Source organism: Lucilia sericata, unplaced genomic scaffold (genome assembly GCF_015586225.1).
Source record: "Lucilia sericata isolate MDLA Ls3-8-SP2 unplaced genomic scaffold, ASM1558622v1 Contig000493F_arrow, whole genome shotgun sequence".
NCBI lineage: Eukaryota > Metazoa > Arthropoda > Insecta > Diptera > Calliphoridae > Lucilia > Lucilia sericata.
In genome coordinates this window covers 133089-149860 of record NW_023994507.1, presented here as the reverse complement: position 1 = coordinate 149860, position 16772 = coordinate 133089, and the positions used below count along the sequence as shown (strand labels likewise).

The 16772-nt window shown below is 33.8% G+C and overlaps 1 protein-coding gene across 1 annotated transcript in view; it reads right to left on the bottom strand.

Moving 5' to 3' along the window:
* Positions 1-1873: 1873 nt before the first annotated feature.
* The window catches only part of LOC119605524, a 32776-nt gene continuing 17877 nt past the window's right edge, over positions 1874-16772 (bottom strand). The window contains exons 3-4 of the mRNA XM_037958694.1: positions 5121-5310; positions 1874-5038 (exon numbers count right to left, since the gene is read on the bottom strand). Coding sequence (XP_037814622.1) covers positions 3459-5038; positions 5121-5310 — 1770 coding nt within the window. The 3' untranslated portion in view covers positions 1874-3458. The remainder of the gene's footprint in view (positions 5039-5120; positions 5311-16772) is intronic.

The following is a 16772-nucleotide window of genomic DNA, read 5'->3' as shown; positions in this document are numbered from 1 at the left end:
TATAAAAACCTCCATAAAGGACCTTTATATCCTTTGATCCAGCTCACCAAATATTGACGCCAGAAAAAAAATTTTGAGAAACGGTATCTTAAAATCAATTATACTTTGAGACGACTCATCAACGCCCCTTTGTGTATCTTACAAGCGGGTGGTAATTTTTATACATGGTTCTGCAGAACTTCCGAGATGTAAAAACTTCACTTCCGTTTACAACCACGAATGAGGACATATAAAAGAGTACTTTTTCGTTCTACAAAAGTTACTTTTAACATTTTGTATAATATTGAAGCAAGAAATATGATATTTTTGATTTTTTTTTACTTTTTCGTTCTAAGGTACTTTTTGAATTTTCATTAACATTTTCTATAATTTAGAACCCGGATTAAGTGAGAACCTATAAAAGGGGACTTCTTGGTACTTTTTCGTTCTTCAAAAGAAGAACATGTAAAAGAGGTCTTTTTAGTACTTTTTCCTTCTTCGAAGAGTATTTTTTGAATTTTTTATAATATTGAACCATATTAGTCTTTCTACAAATCTGAACGATATCGGTAAAGGCAAATTACCTAACGTCTCGAAAAAGGACCGAAAATGGTGTTTTTTCATACTTCCAGTGATGATATCTTGAATCCCAGATGTGATGGAGAAATTATGATACCAGATTACTTCGGTGTCTGGGTAAAAAATTCGTAGGCCTGTGTTATTGACCTTCATATCATTTTCTGGAGGGAACTTTATATGGGGGCTAGGGCTTAATGTTGTCCCATCATAACGACAACCGGCAATAACATTTAGACTTATAAAAAACTAGAACATTTAACGCTGAAAAGCCCTATTTGTGGGGTACCGTTTGTAGGGAATGGACAGATTTCAACCACAGGCTTCGTCCTTGGGCCAAGAGAAAAGTATGTGCCAGATTTCATTAAAAGCGTGCGCACAAGGTTTACATAGACACACAGACGATCATAGCTTAGTCGGCTTAGAAAGTGATTATGAGCCGATGGGTATGATTTTAGGTGGTTGTAGGACCAATATTTTTGGGTGTTACAAACATTAGCACAAACGCATAATACCCTCCCCACTATAGTGGTGTAGGATATACAAATACTAGATTTAGCCTTGAAAAGGCTAACCTGACAAAAGACGATAGGAACTTGTAAGTAGTAGTAAAGCTTTAAAATGTATAATTCGCTCTAGAGTATTTCACAGAACATTTGAAGTTCTTGTATCTGATAGTGAAGCAAAAAAGAGACGGCGAAGTATTGTTCGTGCAAAAAACAAGACTGCGGTTATTTATAGTCCAAATTTTCAGTGAAACTGGCCATGAAAATCTAAACAGGATGAGTTTCCATCGATAGGGGAGGTCGGACTAGAAACTTAAATATTCTTAAAACAGTGTGTTTCTTGGGACCATATGAAATAGACAGTAGCTCTTGGGTTTATCGCAGAAGTTGCCCAGTTATTATCGCTAAATAATGGCAGTACTTCTTACAGCCCATTCAAGTAAAGTTACAACGAGATTATGTAGATTCTCTAACCCCTAATATTCCTTATGGAGGACTGTATTGTTTCCAGTGTAAAATATTGAAGGGAAATCATTGAGATGAATACTTAGACTCCCAGGTTTTGAATTACTATTTAATTGGGAAAAACTCTTTAGCTTTCAAAACATAATTTTGGCTCTCGGATAGGCCAACGACATCGTAAACCAATATAAATAAGACCAAGTATGGTTCAGATTTCTTAATTCGGAGTGATGTCGAATGGATAAAAAAACTGTAAAGCAATTTTATACTTTTAATCTTGTATTATTTTTTAAATCAATGATATAACTTATTTAAAAAAAAAACAACAGTAAAACACACTTTTAATATTCAATTCTTTAAAATGGTTTCTTTATTTATTAAAATTGTTTTTTTGATTAATACAAAAAATCAAACGATTTTAGCGTTTTCTTTTCTGGTTTCGCTTAAAAATTAAGAATGAAATAAATAAATAAATTAAAGTTAAGAAATAAAATAAATAAACTTAAATAATAAAGACCGAAAAATTGTCTAGAAAAAATTAAGATCTCAGTCTAAATTATAACAAAAGTTAAAATAAAATCAACTTAATATTAAAAAATAAATAAATTTTGAAATTTTTAACAGAATAATAATAATAATATATATTTTTTTCGTTTAAAGAGAAAATAAATATAAAATAAATATGATGTAAAACTTAAACAACTTAAAATATTTAATGACTACCATGAAGTGAATTTTCTTGTTTAATAAATAAGTAAATAAATAATAAATTAAATAAATAAATAAATTAAATTAAAGTAAAAACAAAACAGACAGTCAGTTTATAAAAAAAAGCGAAAAAATACAAATTCTATGGAAAAGATTTGAACTTTTAAATATGGCTTAGCACCAGAACAACGTTTACTTGTGTTTGTGTTTATTTATGTTTGTGGGTGATGTTTTCGGTTGGTGTTTGTGTTTCTTTGTAGATGTTTGTGTACGTTTGTGTATATGAGGTGTATGTTTGTATGTATTGTGTGTTTGTTTTTAATTTAATAAAATTAATTAATAATATAGGCTTAATTTAATACTTTGCACAGTGATTAAGACAGAGACAAATAGATTTACAGTCTAATAGATCAAGAGCTAAAGTAAAGTTAAAACAAAGTTAAGAACAGTGAGCCAGAAAGCCCCTTAAAAGTGACTACCACCTTGAGAAAGTTAAACTAATAAAAGTAGACCCAAACTATATATAAATACTTCGTAAATAAAAGAAAAGCCAAAAGTTTCGTTGAGGTTATGTTTAAAAAATATTTATATAAAAGAACACACAAAATAATAAAAAAAACATCATCATCTATTTATTAAAGCTTGTAATTAAAATTTAATTGAAAAACAAACAAAAAATTTAACGAAAACTTAGGCTAGTCTTGGAAGAATTATGTATAGAACTGAACTGAAAATTAAAGAAGAGTTTCTTTAAAACAAAATATTTATACTAAAATAAAGTTTAATATTTACCATGAGTTGTAAAAGGAAATTTTAAAGAATTTTTATAGTCAATTTCAAACATAAAAAGAAGAAAGGAACGAAATTGCATTTGTTATTGTGAATGAGAGATATTTCAAACAAACTACAGTATAAAACTTTTGGTTATTGTGAATAATTTCTATTTTGTATTTGATTGCCTTCAACTCATTATAAACATTAATTATCTTATTTAATATAAACATTTTATTTGTTTTATTATTCAAAAAAAAAAAATAGACTAATTCCCAAAAGGTTTTAATAACGACGATACTCAACAACCCAGTTGTTGAGCTCTTCATATTCTTCAATTGTTTTTCTCCCAGTTTATTGTTAATATCTGTTTTTTTAATATTTCTTTTTTTTAAATATACCCTTTTGTTTTTCAATAAAAAGTCTCATATTTGTACTAAAAACTGTCTAGTCTATTTATGTATGCGTCCGATTTTTCGACAGGGTACCATGCCCTGGTGGTGGTGGTATTTGTATGACAGGTAAAGTACCTGTTAGTTGGGGATTCGTAAAGGCTACAGCGCGTTCTTTTTTCGTAATGGTCGAGAAGGGTCTTAAGCGTACATAGAGAACGGCGGAAATGAGACATGAAGTTATTAGAATGCCTAAGAGAATAATCAAAGTTATCGCAAAGCCGGGTGTAGTCATACAAATGAGACCATCTTCCCGGGCGGGGAAGACCATGGTCTGGGCAGCTGCACTGGCAGCACTACTATTGGCATTTTCCTCTATGGCAAATGTTAGATCACCGGAAGAGACAACTTTAATGATGCGATTGAGACCCACTTCGGGTTCATTATCTACGGCACGAGCCCTACGTTGAACACGACGTTCATCACGCCTTTTGCTTATGGAACTGCCCACATGATAAGTATCCACATGTAGTTGGGGCGGTGGTGGGCCATATTGTGATTCTGGTCCCACCTGCAAGTGATGAACCTCTTGCAAGTTAGGATCAGAACACTGATCAGGACACTGATAACGACAGATTTGTATGGTACATTGGAAATGCACCTCCATGGAGTCGGGAAATTTGAAAGCTTGGAAATGAGCATAGGACAATACCGAAGCCGAGGCACCGAAATTCTTAATCTTAGTGAAACGTGACATTAGTTTGGGTCTAGTAACACAACCTCTTTGATCTACCAGCTGTATGGGTGCCCGTTTACCATCATGAGCCACACAATTTCTTACCAACATATCGAATTTAGAATCATCATCCTTAATGGCCAACACCATGGTCATAGTCTGACCAATCTTAACCAAACCAGAGACCTCAGAAGCCCAAGGTCCCTTGCCTACTTGTATCTGCATCCAGCAGCCAACATTATCGCCAGCAAAATCAGCCCTAACAACATCTAGCATATCGACGGGGAAGGGACGGAAGGTAACACTCTTTTCATATTGGTCGTGCCAAGTACAACGTAATTTTCTGGCTTGATCCCAAACTTCTTGTACCTGAGGATCGTATTGTATGACAATAATGTTTTCGAAATAAGTACCCGAACCCGATTCATGACCATAACCATAGAGACCATTTTCAGTATTACCCGATGTACCGCATTCGTGTAGACCAATATCAAAGGTGGCCGAAGTACGACCTAAACCCGATGGTAAATGAACACAATTCATATTGCTGTAGTGGCCTTTGGAGAAGACAATACCGTAGAAGGGTTTGTCGAATTGTACAAAAACTTTCATGCCATTCTTTTCACACTTGACATCGAGCGAAATTATTTTCGCCATATCCTGTACGGGCGAAGACCATATTTCATTGGTGGACGAAGCACCCACACTCAAGTCGGGTAGTGATTGTGGCACATGCACCTGCTGTTGTTGTGGAGGCTGAGGCGGTGGTGGAGCTTGTCGTTGAGGTGGCAAAGGTGGTGGTGGTCCCTGGTAAGCCAACTGTGATGGAGGTGGTGGTGGACCAAATGGCTGTCCTAAAGCTAAAGGAATACCCTTGTTATTGCCTGTAATGAAATAATTTAAAGAAGCTAAATTTAACGAGGGTAGGTAAGCAGTCTTTTAAAAATATATCTAGTGGAAGAAAGGAAGTTTCTTAAGCCATTTTCTTACTTCTGGCAGGACCGGGACCCTGTTGTTGCTGCTGCTGTTGTTGTTGCTGTTGTTGGATGTTATGTTGATATAAAACCTTTTGATTTTGTGAATCGTGCTCACTTTCTAAGGCCACTTGATCCACTTCATTGTCATGATCGGACATTTCCTCGTTACCCTTGACCACTTCGACATCATCGGCTAAGGCAAACTAAAAAGAAGATTGAATTAAAAATAAGTAAATTAGTAAAATTCCAGTTAATGTCAAGGAAAACACTTTCTCTTAATTATTACACACAAAAAAGATGCTTACATCAGTTGACACTTAAATGTCAAACGGATATTACAAGAATGTTCTTAATATGTCAAACATTAAGCAAACATCTCATTGCATCGTGAGAAAGTTATTATTGTGTATGGGAAAAAGCCTTCAAATGATGTTTTGCAATTTTTAGTTGTTGTCATTTCATTTTAACCATTTTACAATACGGAAAGGTGTAAAATGGTAAGTGGACTAGTTAAAAAACAAAAGTAAACATTTAACTTTCATTTCATCTTTCGCTTGGTTTTGTCTTCTCGAAAAACAAAAAAAGTGATAAACATGTTTCAATGTCCTAAATTAGTTTCTTAAAATCATCAAATAAATCAAAAAAGGAGATGATAAAAAAAATTTTAAACACTGCCGTTGTTGCAAGGCACAACAGCGACTCCACTGGTACTCGATTCAGTAACAACTCTACACATATGTATCAGTATGTATGTACGTAGTATGCCTGTATGTTCATTGTACATATGCGCTGACAAAAACCAGAACAACTAAATTAAATTCGAATAAAAATATTTTATTTTCAATTCCGGTTCCCACCATATAAAAATCACTGCAAATCTCTAAATATTTGTGCCAGCAGTGTGTGCATTGCCAGCCATCTTCATACGATTGTAAATCTCTATGGGATGGAGGAAGATGGGTTTTTTTTAAACCAAAGAAAATTTTACTTTTTTTTTAATTAACCACTAAATAAATTAACAAGAAACCTGCAGGTAAGATAAAGGAATAAGAAAGTGATGATCTTGGTTAAATGGTAAATGTTTAAAATGTTTGGAATTTTGATTTGGTTTTTAAGTGAAATTAAAAGATTTCACTTTAAATATAACAAAATGAATTGATTGATAAAAAATTCCTGAAACCAATTTGGGGGTATTGTAATGTTTTTTGATTTTAATTAAGGGACTAATCCTCTAAAGGTGAATGAAAATTTCTTTATTTACTAAAGAAGCACTAATCGGTGTGCTTCGCTACCAAAAGTACCAAAAAGTTTCCTTTTATAGATATTCATTCAATATTCAATATTATACAAAACTCAAAAAGTACCAATTGGAAAACGTAAAAGTACAAAAGAGTTCCTTTTTAAAGATTTTCATTCCATCACGATCCTATATGTCTGATTTTATGATCCTAGGTTCAATAGTCATAAAAAATACCAAGTGTATGATGAAAAAGTACCAAGAAAGTTCCCCTTTAAAGAGTACCAAAGAGTTCCCTTTTCTAGATTCTCCGGGCTCTATATACTTAATATTATGTTTCTAAGCTTAATATTATAGAATGCACATAAAGTACTATTTATGGAACGAAAAAGTACCAGAAAATACCCTTTTATAGGTTCTCATTTACTCCGTGCTCTACAAGTTTAATTTTATGTTTCTAGGTTCAATATTATAGAAAATTAAGAATTACCAACATTTCTCTTTTTAAATATTCTCATTTATTCCGGGCTCTAACTCTAGAACTCAAGATCATTGATAATGAAAATTATGATACTAGTATTGGGCCTGAATTTTCCAATCAGTGTTCGTAAGGGATGTTATATATGGAATAATACTACAGAGTTTTACTGACCTCACCAAATGCTCTATATTTCTCAGGATCCGCATGTCCAATTTTGTATATTTGTGCCCGTAATCCCTTGAGTTCACTTAGAATTTCCTCAAGGATGACATTAATTACTGTACTCTGTCGGCTCCCCCGGGGAAATGTTATCTTGATGATATACCCAATCTTGGTGTGATTCTGGGGAAAAGGGTTGCTACCGGTACCTGTAGACTGCCGGGACTAACAAACTGGTGATTATCAAATATATCCTAGGCCTTTCCTTGTAATGATTTGACATGGGGTCGAACCAGAGTACCACGGGAACCGGTAGCCCGCAGGGCAGAGTTTCGGAATTTGTCTTGTCCTGGAGTGTACATGGTGGCGTGGGTTAAACCGAAAGTCTCGGGAAGAGGATGTCGGTTAAAAGACTGATGCGCGGGGAAGTCTATAATTCTGTATAGGTTTGGTGGTGGGTCGTCTAGCCAGCTCACCAATTGGTTGGAAAAGTACAAACTTCATTTATTGCAAAATAGCAGAAAATACTCTTCCATTTCATTTCACATGATCACTTTTTGTTTATGTGCTAATAGCAAAACAATGGGTCTTTAACTCGGCAGTTGGACTTAGTGCTACTGGTGCTCGTAGGATACACAAATTGTAGAATACAAAATTAAATTTTGAATATTATTTCCCCACTTTTCATCGTGGTTAAAAATTCATTGTTAGCTTAAAGAACGGGTCATAATCTGCCGATAATAATACCTTGAAAATCTCCACAGATCGATGCATGTTTACAAAGGAAACTTCAGCCAGATGAGCGGTATCATGGTGAAGATTCTATAGGACATATAAACTAGGTGACTGACAACAACAAAAAAAAAGAACTACTAGAACTTGGACTTTCTTCTCGGGGTACTAGATAATTCAGAAATACCTTGAAATGATTATCTCGCAGAAGGTCGGTAATTATTATACTGGATGTCAAGACTGACTTGATAACTTTAAGCTGATCATAGATTGGGTTAACGATTTCTGCTTTGTCAGGGATTAAGACTGCTATCTTGGACATCGGTCAAAGCTATTTCAGAAAAGTCTACAAGTGAAATTCTAATTGGATAAAATTCTTAGTGAATAATATAAGCCGAGGTGAACATGATAATATTTATTGTGTCACTCGTTGTTTAACTTGTATCGTCCAAGTTGTTGCATGGATCAATGATGACGTTGTGATACATTTTTGTGAATTCTCACCTATTGAATCTAACTAAGTATTCCGCATCAAAATTTGATGTCTATATGAGAAATATTCCGGTTCGAACATTTAATAAATACTTTGGTAGGGATACACTTATGGTCTATTCCATGTGTTGTAATAAAGTTTTTTGAACGGATTTGAGCATAATTGTCCGTTCCGTTGAATTAGGCAAATTTGTCAATTTTTATTCTCTAGCTCAGGGTATATAACCGAGTTTTAAAAGGATAAATATTGAAGATAGTTTCACATGATATATGATGGTTTTTCATTTAAAAAATAAATCAAACTTACACTTATTAAAACGATTACATGCTTTCAGACATTCGAGACTTTTTACACATCTACATACATATTTATTTTATTGGCAGATGCGTGCCGCCGACTCTAACTACACAACAATAACAACAGTCGCTGTATAAGCGACAACAATTACAATAACTTGTTGGTTGGTTCAAACGATTTAGATCAACATTGGTAGACTGACTGGATGGTTTTTCAATTGTATTCAATACGAATTATTTTTACAAGTATGAATGATGTTTAAAATAGGGCAACAACTTTTTCAATTGTTGTTGTACAATGTACATACTGGTATGAATTTTTTTTCTTTCTAGTACAATATTCATTGACAACATACCGGGGTACATATTCGAACCTGTAGTAAGTATGTGTTTGCAGTGAATTAATAAGACTTGAAGTATGTGGTTTACAAATATTATGCATTGGTGTCGCGTGATCTTATATATATTTATTTTTACTTGTATTTTTTTTATAAGTTTGCATAAATTTTTATACGTTTTTTTTTTTCATCAGTACGTCTCACTGTCTGACAGTTTGTCCCATTGTTGGTAAGTCTGTTGCCGGTTTATTTTTTATATCTTACTTGATCTACAGCACAATTGTATCAATATAAATAGTAGTATACTGTTGCTTTCTTGTGATTTTAACATTGAAATATGGCACTAGATTATGCGGATTTATTTACTTTTGAATAACAATTTAGATAGAATAAACTTTTACTCTTTTCTTTTAAACTTTTTTTTTTGCTTTTGGTGTTTTTGGCGGAAAACACTGTTGTGAATACAACCTGTTTTACGATCAACAAAATTTATATGCGAAATTGTATTTGCCTTTAAATGAAGATCAATTTAAAATATGTTAAATATTATAAGTAAGTACGTATATATTTTGGGTTTCACTTTTTTCGAAATCAAGAGAAATTTTTTGTTGGCTGAAGTTAATGTGCTCTGCAATTAGGACTCATTTATATGATAAATTTGGTTGTGGTTTTAATTACACATTCTTAAGTTTCACTTTAAGGAATTCATACTGATCTTACAGGTCAAGGAATTAACTGGAACAACTAGAAAATGTCCATCAACAAGTATAAAAAAAATTTCAAAAGAACAAAAATTATTTCATGGCATCAGTACTGTAAATCTATTGCCTACAAGCTATACAGATTCCAACAAATACTATCCAAGGATCTAAAGGTAATACTGGTTTTGGAACCCTAACTCTACTTATGGCAACAGATATTTCCTGTTGTGATGAAGATGTGGTTCAGATATATAAAGGAGATAGGCTGTAGGAAAAAGTTACAATAGGCGAACAATTCTTTTCACCCTTTCAAGTCATCAGTGACGGAAGGCATTTTTCTTGCTCTACTAAGGGACTTACAAAGTAGGCCTAGGATTCTATTCTATTGAAGACCCAGAAACAGATATATACCACCGTTTACCTAATCATAAAACAAGCTTTCAGGCAGAAGTCCGAGCAATAACGGAATGTGTAAATTCGATTAGAATAAATATGGCGCCCACAGGGCTTAATATATTTACCGACAGCCAGAGGGCGATATCAGGTGATAGAATTAGATCTAAGACCGTATTGGATTGATTGCAAGAAAGCTTTAACTGAATATTCTTCCATAGATAGGATTTCCATCATATGGGTACCAGGCCACTCGGGAGTAGTCGAAAGGGCGAATGTTATAGCTTTAAAGAGAAGGGAGCTCGAGGTAGTTAACCTGACGAACGCAAAACCTTTCGACGCAACAAAAGCTGAATTAAAAATATGGGTGAGAGAATTCCATAAGGCCTCTTGGAATAATGAAACGCTAGGTAGAACCACAATGGTCTTATAGGGTGACCCTGATGAGAGCAAGACGAGAAATCTCCTCAAAATGAGACGAATGTAGAGCATGTATTTGCCACTGTCAGGCATTCGTCGAAGTTAGATCGAAGTATCTTGGAAGTGATATTATTCCTGACTAACACTGATTGAAAAATTCTTAGGAATTACGTCAAGGAAACTGAGTTTCTGAACATTGAAAAATAATATATTGAGTGAAAAATTTTTCATGAAAAGGAGAGCACAACAGGACCGATAGTGGCCTAGGTGTATTTTTTCAGATTTGATGTAGTATACATAATTCTATCAACCTAACCTAAGGGACTTACCTGAGGCCCCTTTTTCTGCTGGTTATTATTTATGGGAGACGCCTTAGTAATGCATATTTATCAAAGATGTGGAGGGTTATTATTATACCCATGGACACTCAAAGCCAAAGGATTTTGGACTTATCAGCCTATCTTCTTTTCTCGTGGAGACACTTGAGAGACTAATATACCTACATTTTAGAAAAAATATTGATACCCACTTCGTTAGCGATGCGAAAATCTTTTGAAAGTAAACTGCATGAGGTGGTAAGTTGTATTAAGCACCGGTTGAAAAGTAGGGACTATACTCTTACAGGGAATATAGAAGAAACAAACGGAATTCCTATCCACGATCAGTGACATCATATAGATTGCACTAGGAGATTGCTTGATATTTGCGAAAGCAAAAGAAGTGGGTGTTAAACATGGGAAAACTGAACTGGTATTATTAAACAGATGGTATAAGGTAGGCAACTTCAGACTGCCAATGTAAGATGGTTTCGAACTACTTAAGTTTATCTAGATGGACTAAGTATTTAGTGATTTTCCTTGATAGGAATTAAAATATTCAGGAAAGAATGATCAATGCCTACTACACATGCAAGAATTCTACGGGAAAGAATTATGGTCTGCAACCAGATATGGTAAATTGGATTTACACATCTGTTATTAAACCTATTCTTACTTAGGTTTACTTATATATTCTGGATATCTCAAGAAGCACAGTTATGGAAAGATGATTAATAAAGGATACTGGCACATGTGCCGGCTTAGTCGATGTAAAAAGTTCCTAAAGACTCCCTGAGGAATGTAGTGTTTCCAAGCAGAGATCCTACCGATCTGGAAAGCGACGGAACTGATACTGAATCAAGTAGATTTAGGATCAGTTGTGACAATTCATGTCGACAGTCAAACTGTTCTCAGAGCATAGTCATATCATACGTTACATTCGGTACATTATGAGAATATTTACTATATGGCTGTGTTGGCTGCAGGGACTCTGCAGTGTGCATTGTAATGAGATTGCTAGATTATGTACGAATCTTGAAATTGATGATAGGGAAATAGATTGAGACCATCTATCTGCCACTATTATCGGTTAAAGACCTAATGGCCAATATTTAATGTGATGACTACCAACATATTTACAGGACTGAATAAACGCAGTCTAAGAATTCCGACATTGATCTTAACGGGGTATTGCTCGATCAGGGCTTTTATCAGTAAATGTGACAGTAATATACCAGACTACTGCATGTTATACGAAGAAGCCGAGGAACTGTAAATGATGACGAACGGGGGGAAATTTTGGGACTGAAACTAGGTTTTATAAAGGGAATTAGTCATTTCTTTGACTGGGATTTATAAGTGGATTCAGATTCTATCACAATTCTTTCTTTATGGAATCAATTCGGTGAAACTTCCTCCCATGGGTTTTACAACTCGACAATACATCCTCTCATGTATGCATGAGAAATATTACTAAATTAAATTTGAATTTGCTGAACTATGTATCACTTCTCCTTTGTAGTATTAAAATATTATGTTTTATTTCTGTTTACATCATAGTTATTAATATAATTTATTGTTTCAAACAATACATTTCTTAAAGTGTAGCGGTTATTTGCTGATCTCCATTGATCATATTGTTTTCATACATTTGTAGCGAATATCTTTGTTTTTGTTAAACTTCATTTTTTAAAATTTTCATTTTATTATTATTATTGTTAATATTAAACGTGTACAAAATGATCAATTCGAACATTTATCATAATTTCAATTTTATCTTTCAACATAAAGTAGTTTGTTGATTGACTAAGTGACCATTTAAATCATTGTAAGTATTCCATGCCATAAATGAAACAAATGAAAAAACACCTCTATTGACCAGACGACATCAACAATAGCCACATGCAAGCTTTCATTTCCACAACAATTCCAAAGTCTAACTTTAAAACGAATAAAACAATTCAAAACCAAACCGAACCAAACCAAACTAAAAACGAAAACAAATCCCACTAAATCATACTCTTGGAGTCAGTCGTACGTCTTCCACAAAAACACACAATGAGATGCGATGCGATGTGTGCAGCACTTTCGTGCAGAGTATAAAATACAAGAAAGACATTTATGTATGATGGATTACAGGTCATAATCTCCAAAGAAAGAATAAAGAAATGTACAACAATATATACTAGAGATGGAGAGCAGTAATGCCAAAGATAGTTTGTCATCTTTTACCAGAAAATACTCATATGAAAAGATAAATTGTCTGTCTCCACTTTATGCCAAGAGCAGCAAAATCTTTTGGAAAAGAAGAAAAAACAAAAAGACAACAAAAACGACGACGTCTATGATGACGCTGATGAAGTGAAAGATGTTGTAAGTAATATTGTTTATGATCTTAGGAGTCTTATATATCATGGGCTGTACAAACGATTACTGGTTGATGGTAACTTGGTAAGTTGCATTTTACTTGAAAAAGTGGTAGTCGTTGTAGTAGATACTTGCTGTATATGTGGATAATTATGATGACAATTTATATTTATGTTCATCGTTGTATGCTGGTATATTCGTATACGCATGTATAAGCCTTTGAGAGATTTATCTAAACACTCACAGTAAAATGTTAGTTGGAAATAACTGTAGATTCTCTTTTTTCGGGGTATTCGATTACTACTTAATCTTATAAAAATGAAGTAGTATAGTACTATACCAAACGTTCTGATAAATCCAAATAATAGTCGAACGAGACAAAGTCTGGTCTATAGGCTGTTGAAAAAAAAAAACAGGCAAATTTAAAGGGAATTTCGGATGGCGATCCTATAGATTAAATTTTATGTCTTTTTAGATCAATTCTTTCGACAATTACTATTTATTACATTAATGAACGATTTTGAAACATTTATTGACAATAAACTATGAAAGTCATATTTAACAAAATAATTAGGCCGACTGGAGAATGTATACTACATCAAATTCAAAGAAACTTAGGCCTCCATTAAACCTGTTGTGCGCTCCACAAAAACTTTATATAGTGTTCACTGAATGTAGTTATTATCGTCCTATGTTCAGAAACTCGGTTTCCTAGACGTAATTCCTAGGAATTTTCCAATCAGTGTTAGTGAGGGATATTATGTCTGGAATAATATTACTCTCAAAATATTTGGACCCAATTTCAACGAAAGCCTGACAATGTTTCACTGTCTTCTCTTCATTCTCTACATTTGTCTGAATCCGCACTTCCAACTTTGTATAACTGTGCTCGTAATACTGTGTGTCCACTCAGAATACGTACAATCATATTAGCCTCTCTCTTCTTCATTGTGAAGAGGATTCTCGTCCTGTTCTCGTTAGTGATAGTGAGGGATGTTATGTCCGGAATAATATTACTCTCAACATATTTGGACCTTATTTCAACGAAAGCCTCACAACGTTTCACTGTCTTCTCTTCATTCTCTACATTTGTCTGAATTCGCACTTCTAACTTTGTATAGTTGTGCCCATAATACTGTGCGTCTACTCAGAATACGTACAATCATATTAACCTCAGACTTCCACATTGTGAAGAGGATCTGTGTTGTTCTATGCACAGTTTGATTATTCCATGGGGCCCTATGGTATTCTCCCCCCCAAGATTTTAAATTTTCACCTCGTTGCGTTAAATGGTTTTGGGTTTGTCAGCTTAACTACCTCAAGCTCCCTTCCCTTTAAATCTAGTATATTCGCTCTTTCGATGTCGACTATTCCCGAGTGGCCTGATAGCAGTATAATGTAAACCTTACTTCTGAGAGAATGTTTGGTTGAAGCTATCATACAATCCAATACGGTTATACAATCCAATACGGATTTAATTGTATCACCTCATATCGCCCTAACTGCCTATGGCTGTCGGTAAATATTTATTCAAATCGGAAATGACTCGGATTTCTGCCGGGTAGCTAGTGTTATGATTAAGTTAACTGTAGTATATTTCTGTTTCTGGTTCCATGTAGCAAAGGATTCCTACAGGTATTGACTCTAATGTTTCGCTTGACCATGACATTCTATCAGTGTTTGCGAAATATTCTGTGTCTGGTATGCGATCAGTCACATCCCATGATCAATGATCCTGAGTCTTGGTTGACATATACCCAAGCAGCTGAACTCCTTATAGCAGTTTAATATTTGGTCCATTTGGTCCACCAGATTATTGAAACCTAAGTTAGAATTGGTATAATTACACTATTATAAAGCCAATGTGTCATAGTAGGATCAAGGCCCTATTTCATGTCTATATAGCGCCCAGTAGTGATACGGTTGAGCCCAACTCAAAGCAGACGGATCTAAGTCGTTTTTCGGTTAGGGTCTTAGACCAAAATATTTAACTTTTTACTATTTTAAATACTTTTAGTGTATGAATGGAAAATGAAGTATTTGGTCACCGATTTCTTCTTGTCCAGGAACGAGGCTTCAATATACTTAGCAATGTTTGTTTTTCTTGTGGAAAGATGGATTTCAGTCTTCGCCGGTTTAATATTGAGTTCTTTCGGTTGAGCCCAACTCAAAGCAGACGGATCTAAGTCGTTTCTCGGTTAGGGACCTTAGACCAAAATATTTAAGTTTTTACTAATTTTAATATTTTTAGTGTATGAATGGAAAATGAAGCAAAGATATTTATATTGTTTATAATAAGAGTGTTACTGTTAAAATATATGTCACTGGTATAATTTTTCTTCGACGTTATTTTATTTATTTTGTTTTTCTTATTTATACACTAGTTTTTCCATTTATATTTGCAACAACTTTTGTATGAATGTGTGTGTTTTTTCTATTTCAAAAGAAAAGAAATTAAATGAAATAAGAAAATAAATATTTGTTATACTCACACACACAAACAAGTAAAGACTACAACAACATTCTGCTGCATTCTAGCCTTGAACTTAATTTGAAACGGAACTCTTTATTTGATTTGAAGAAATATATAAACCTGAGCTTTAACCGGATTATTTTACAGTTTACTTTCTATTTTTTACAAAATATCTTGTTCCAAGACTTATATAACTAAATAGGCTAAGTCGTTTATTGTCATTTGTTACCATTTTAAATGATGATTGGGAGTCGGTCGGCAATTTGTATTTTAGATGTTTAATGCCATTTTTATTATAGAATAGTTGGGTGAATGAGCCAATAAAGAAATTAATTAGCAAATGTTGTTTTTATGTTCATCAATTGAGGTTTCTGATGTGGGTTTTTTTATTATTTTAAATGAAGCCATTAATGAGAGCGTTATACATACATATATTAGTAACGATTATTGACTATTGATCTAAATAGTTTTTTATCTCCAGGAATTTATCAATTTTCGATAAGTTTGAAAACATACATATTTCATTTCAAGAACAAAACAGTACCAAAAAATCCTTAATATAGGTATATTATTGCATTCCGGAACCTATACTGAGACAATTCCAATATTAAATTTCTACGGAGTCTCAAGAATCTCTTCTTCTACTAAATAATTGCTTCCGTGTGTTTAAAAACGGATCCAAGACAACGAATGAAGTTGGTGGTGACATATTCATTGAGGAATTTGGTATAAAAATCTCATTCCGACTCAGTGATGACTGCAGTATGCTTCAAGATGAATTATTAGCGATAAAGTGGGCGTCGAATTGGCTAAGGTACAATCGGATATCTAATAGCTATGTCAGAGTTTATACCGATAGTCAAGCTGCTATTTAATAGATTATTTCTGCGGTGTTCCACTTCTTGCAATAAAGATACAGATTATTTAAAACTACTCCTCTATTGCTCGTGACCGATGGTCTCGTGAACACACATGCTCAATAGCTAAAGCGCCTTGCCCCGATATAGATCCACGCAGGTCTAAATATATACATACGTACAACAATCCGTTGCCAATAGTGAGCTTACCACGTTTGTTAATATTTAGACAACGGATGTGTATAAAATTTAGATTTCGACAACGAATTTTTGCAATGTCGACAACATTGCGTTGTCAACATTACATAGTATTGTCGTACGTATGTATATACTTTGAAAACGGATGTTATTGACAAATTATAAACTCTTTGGTCTCAATTTGGTACCAGGCGTGTATATTT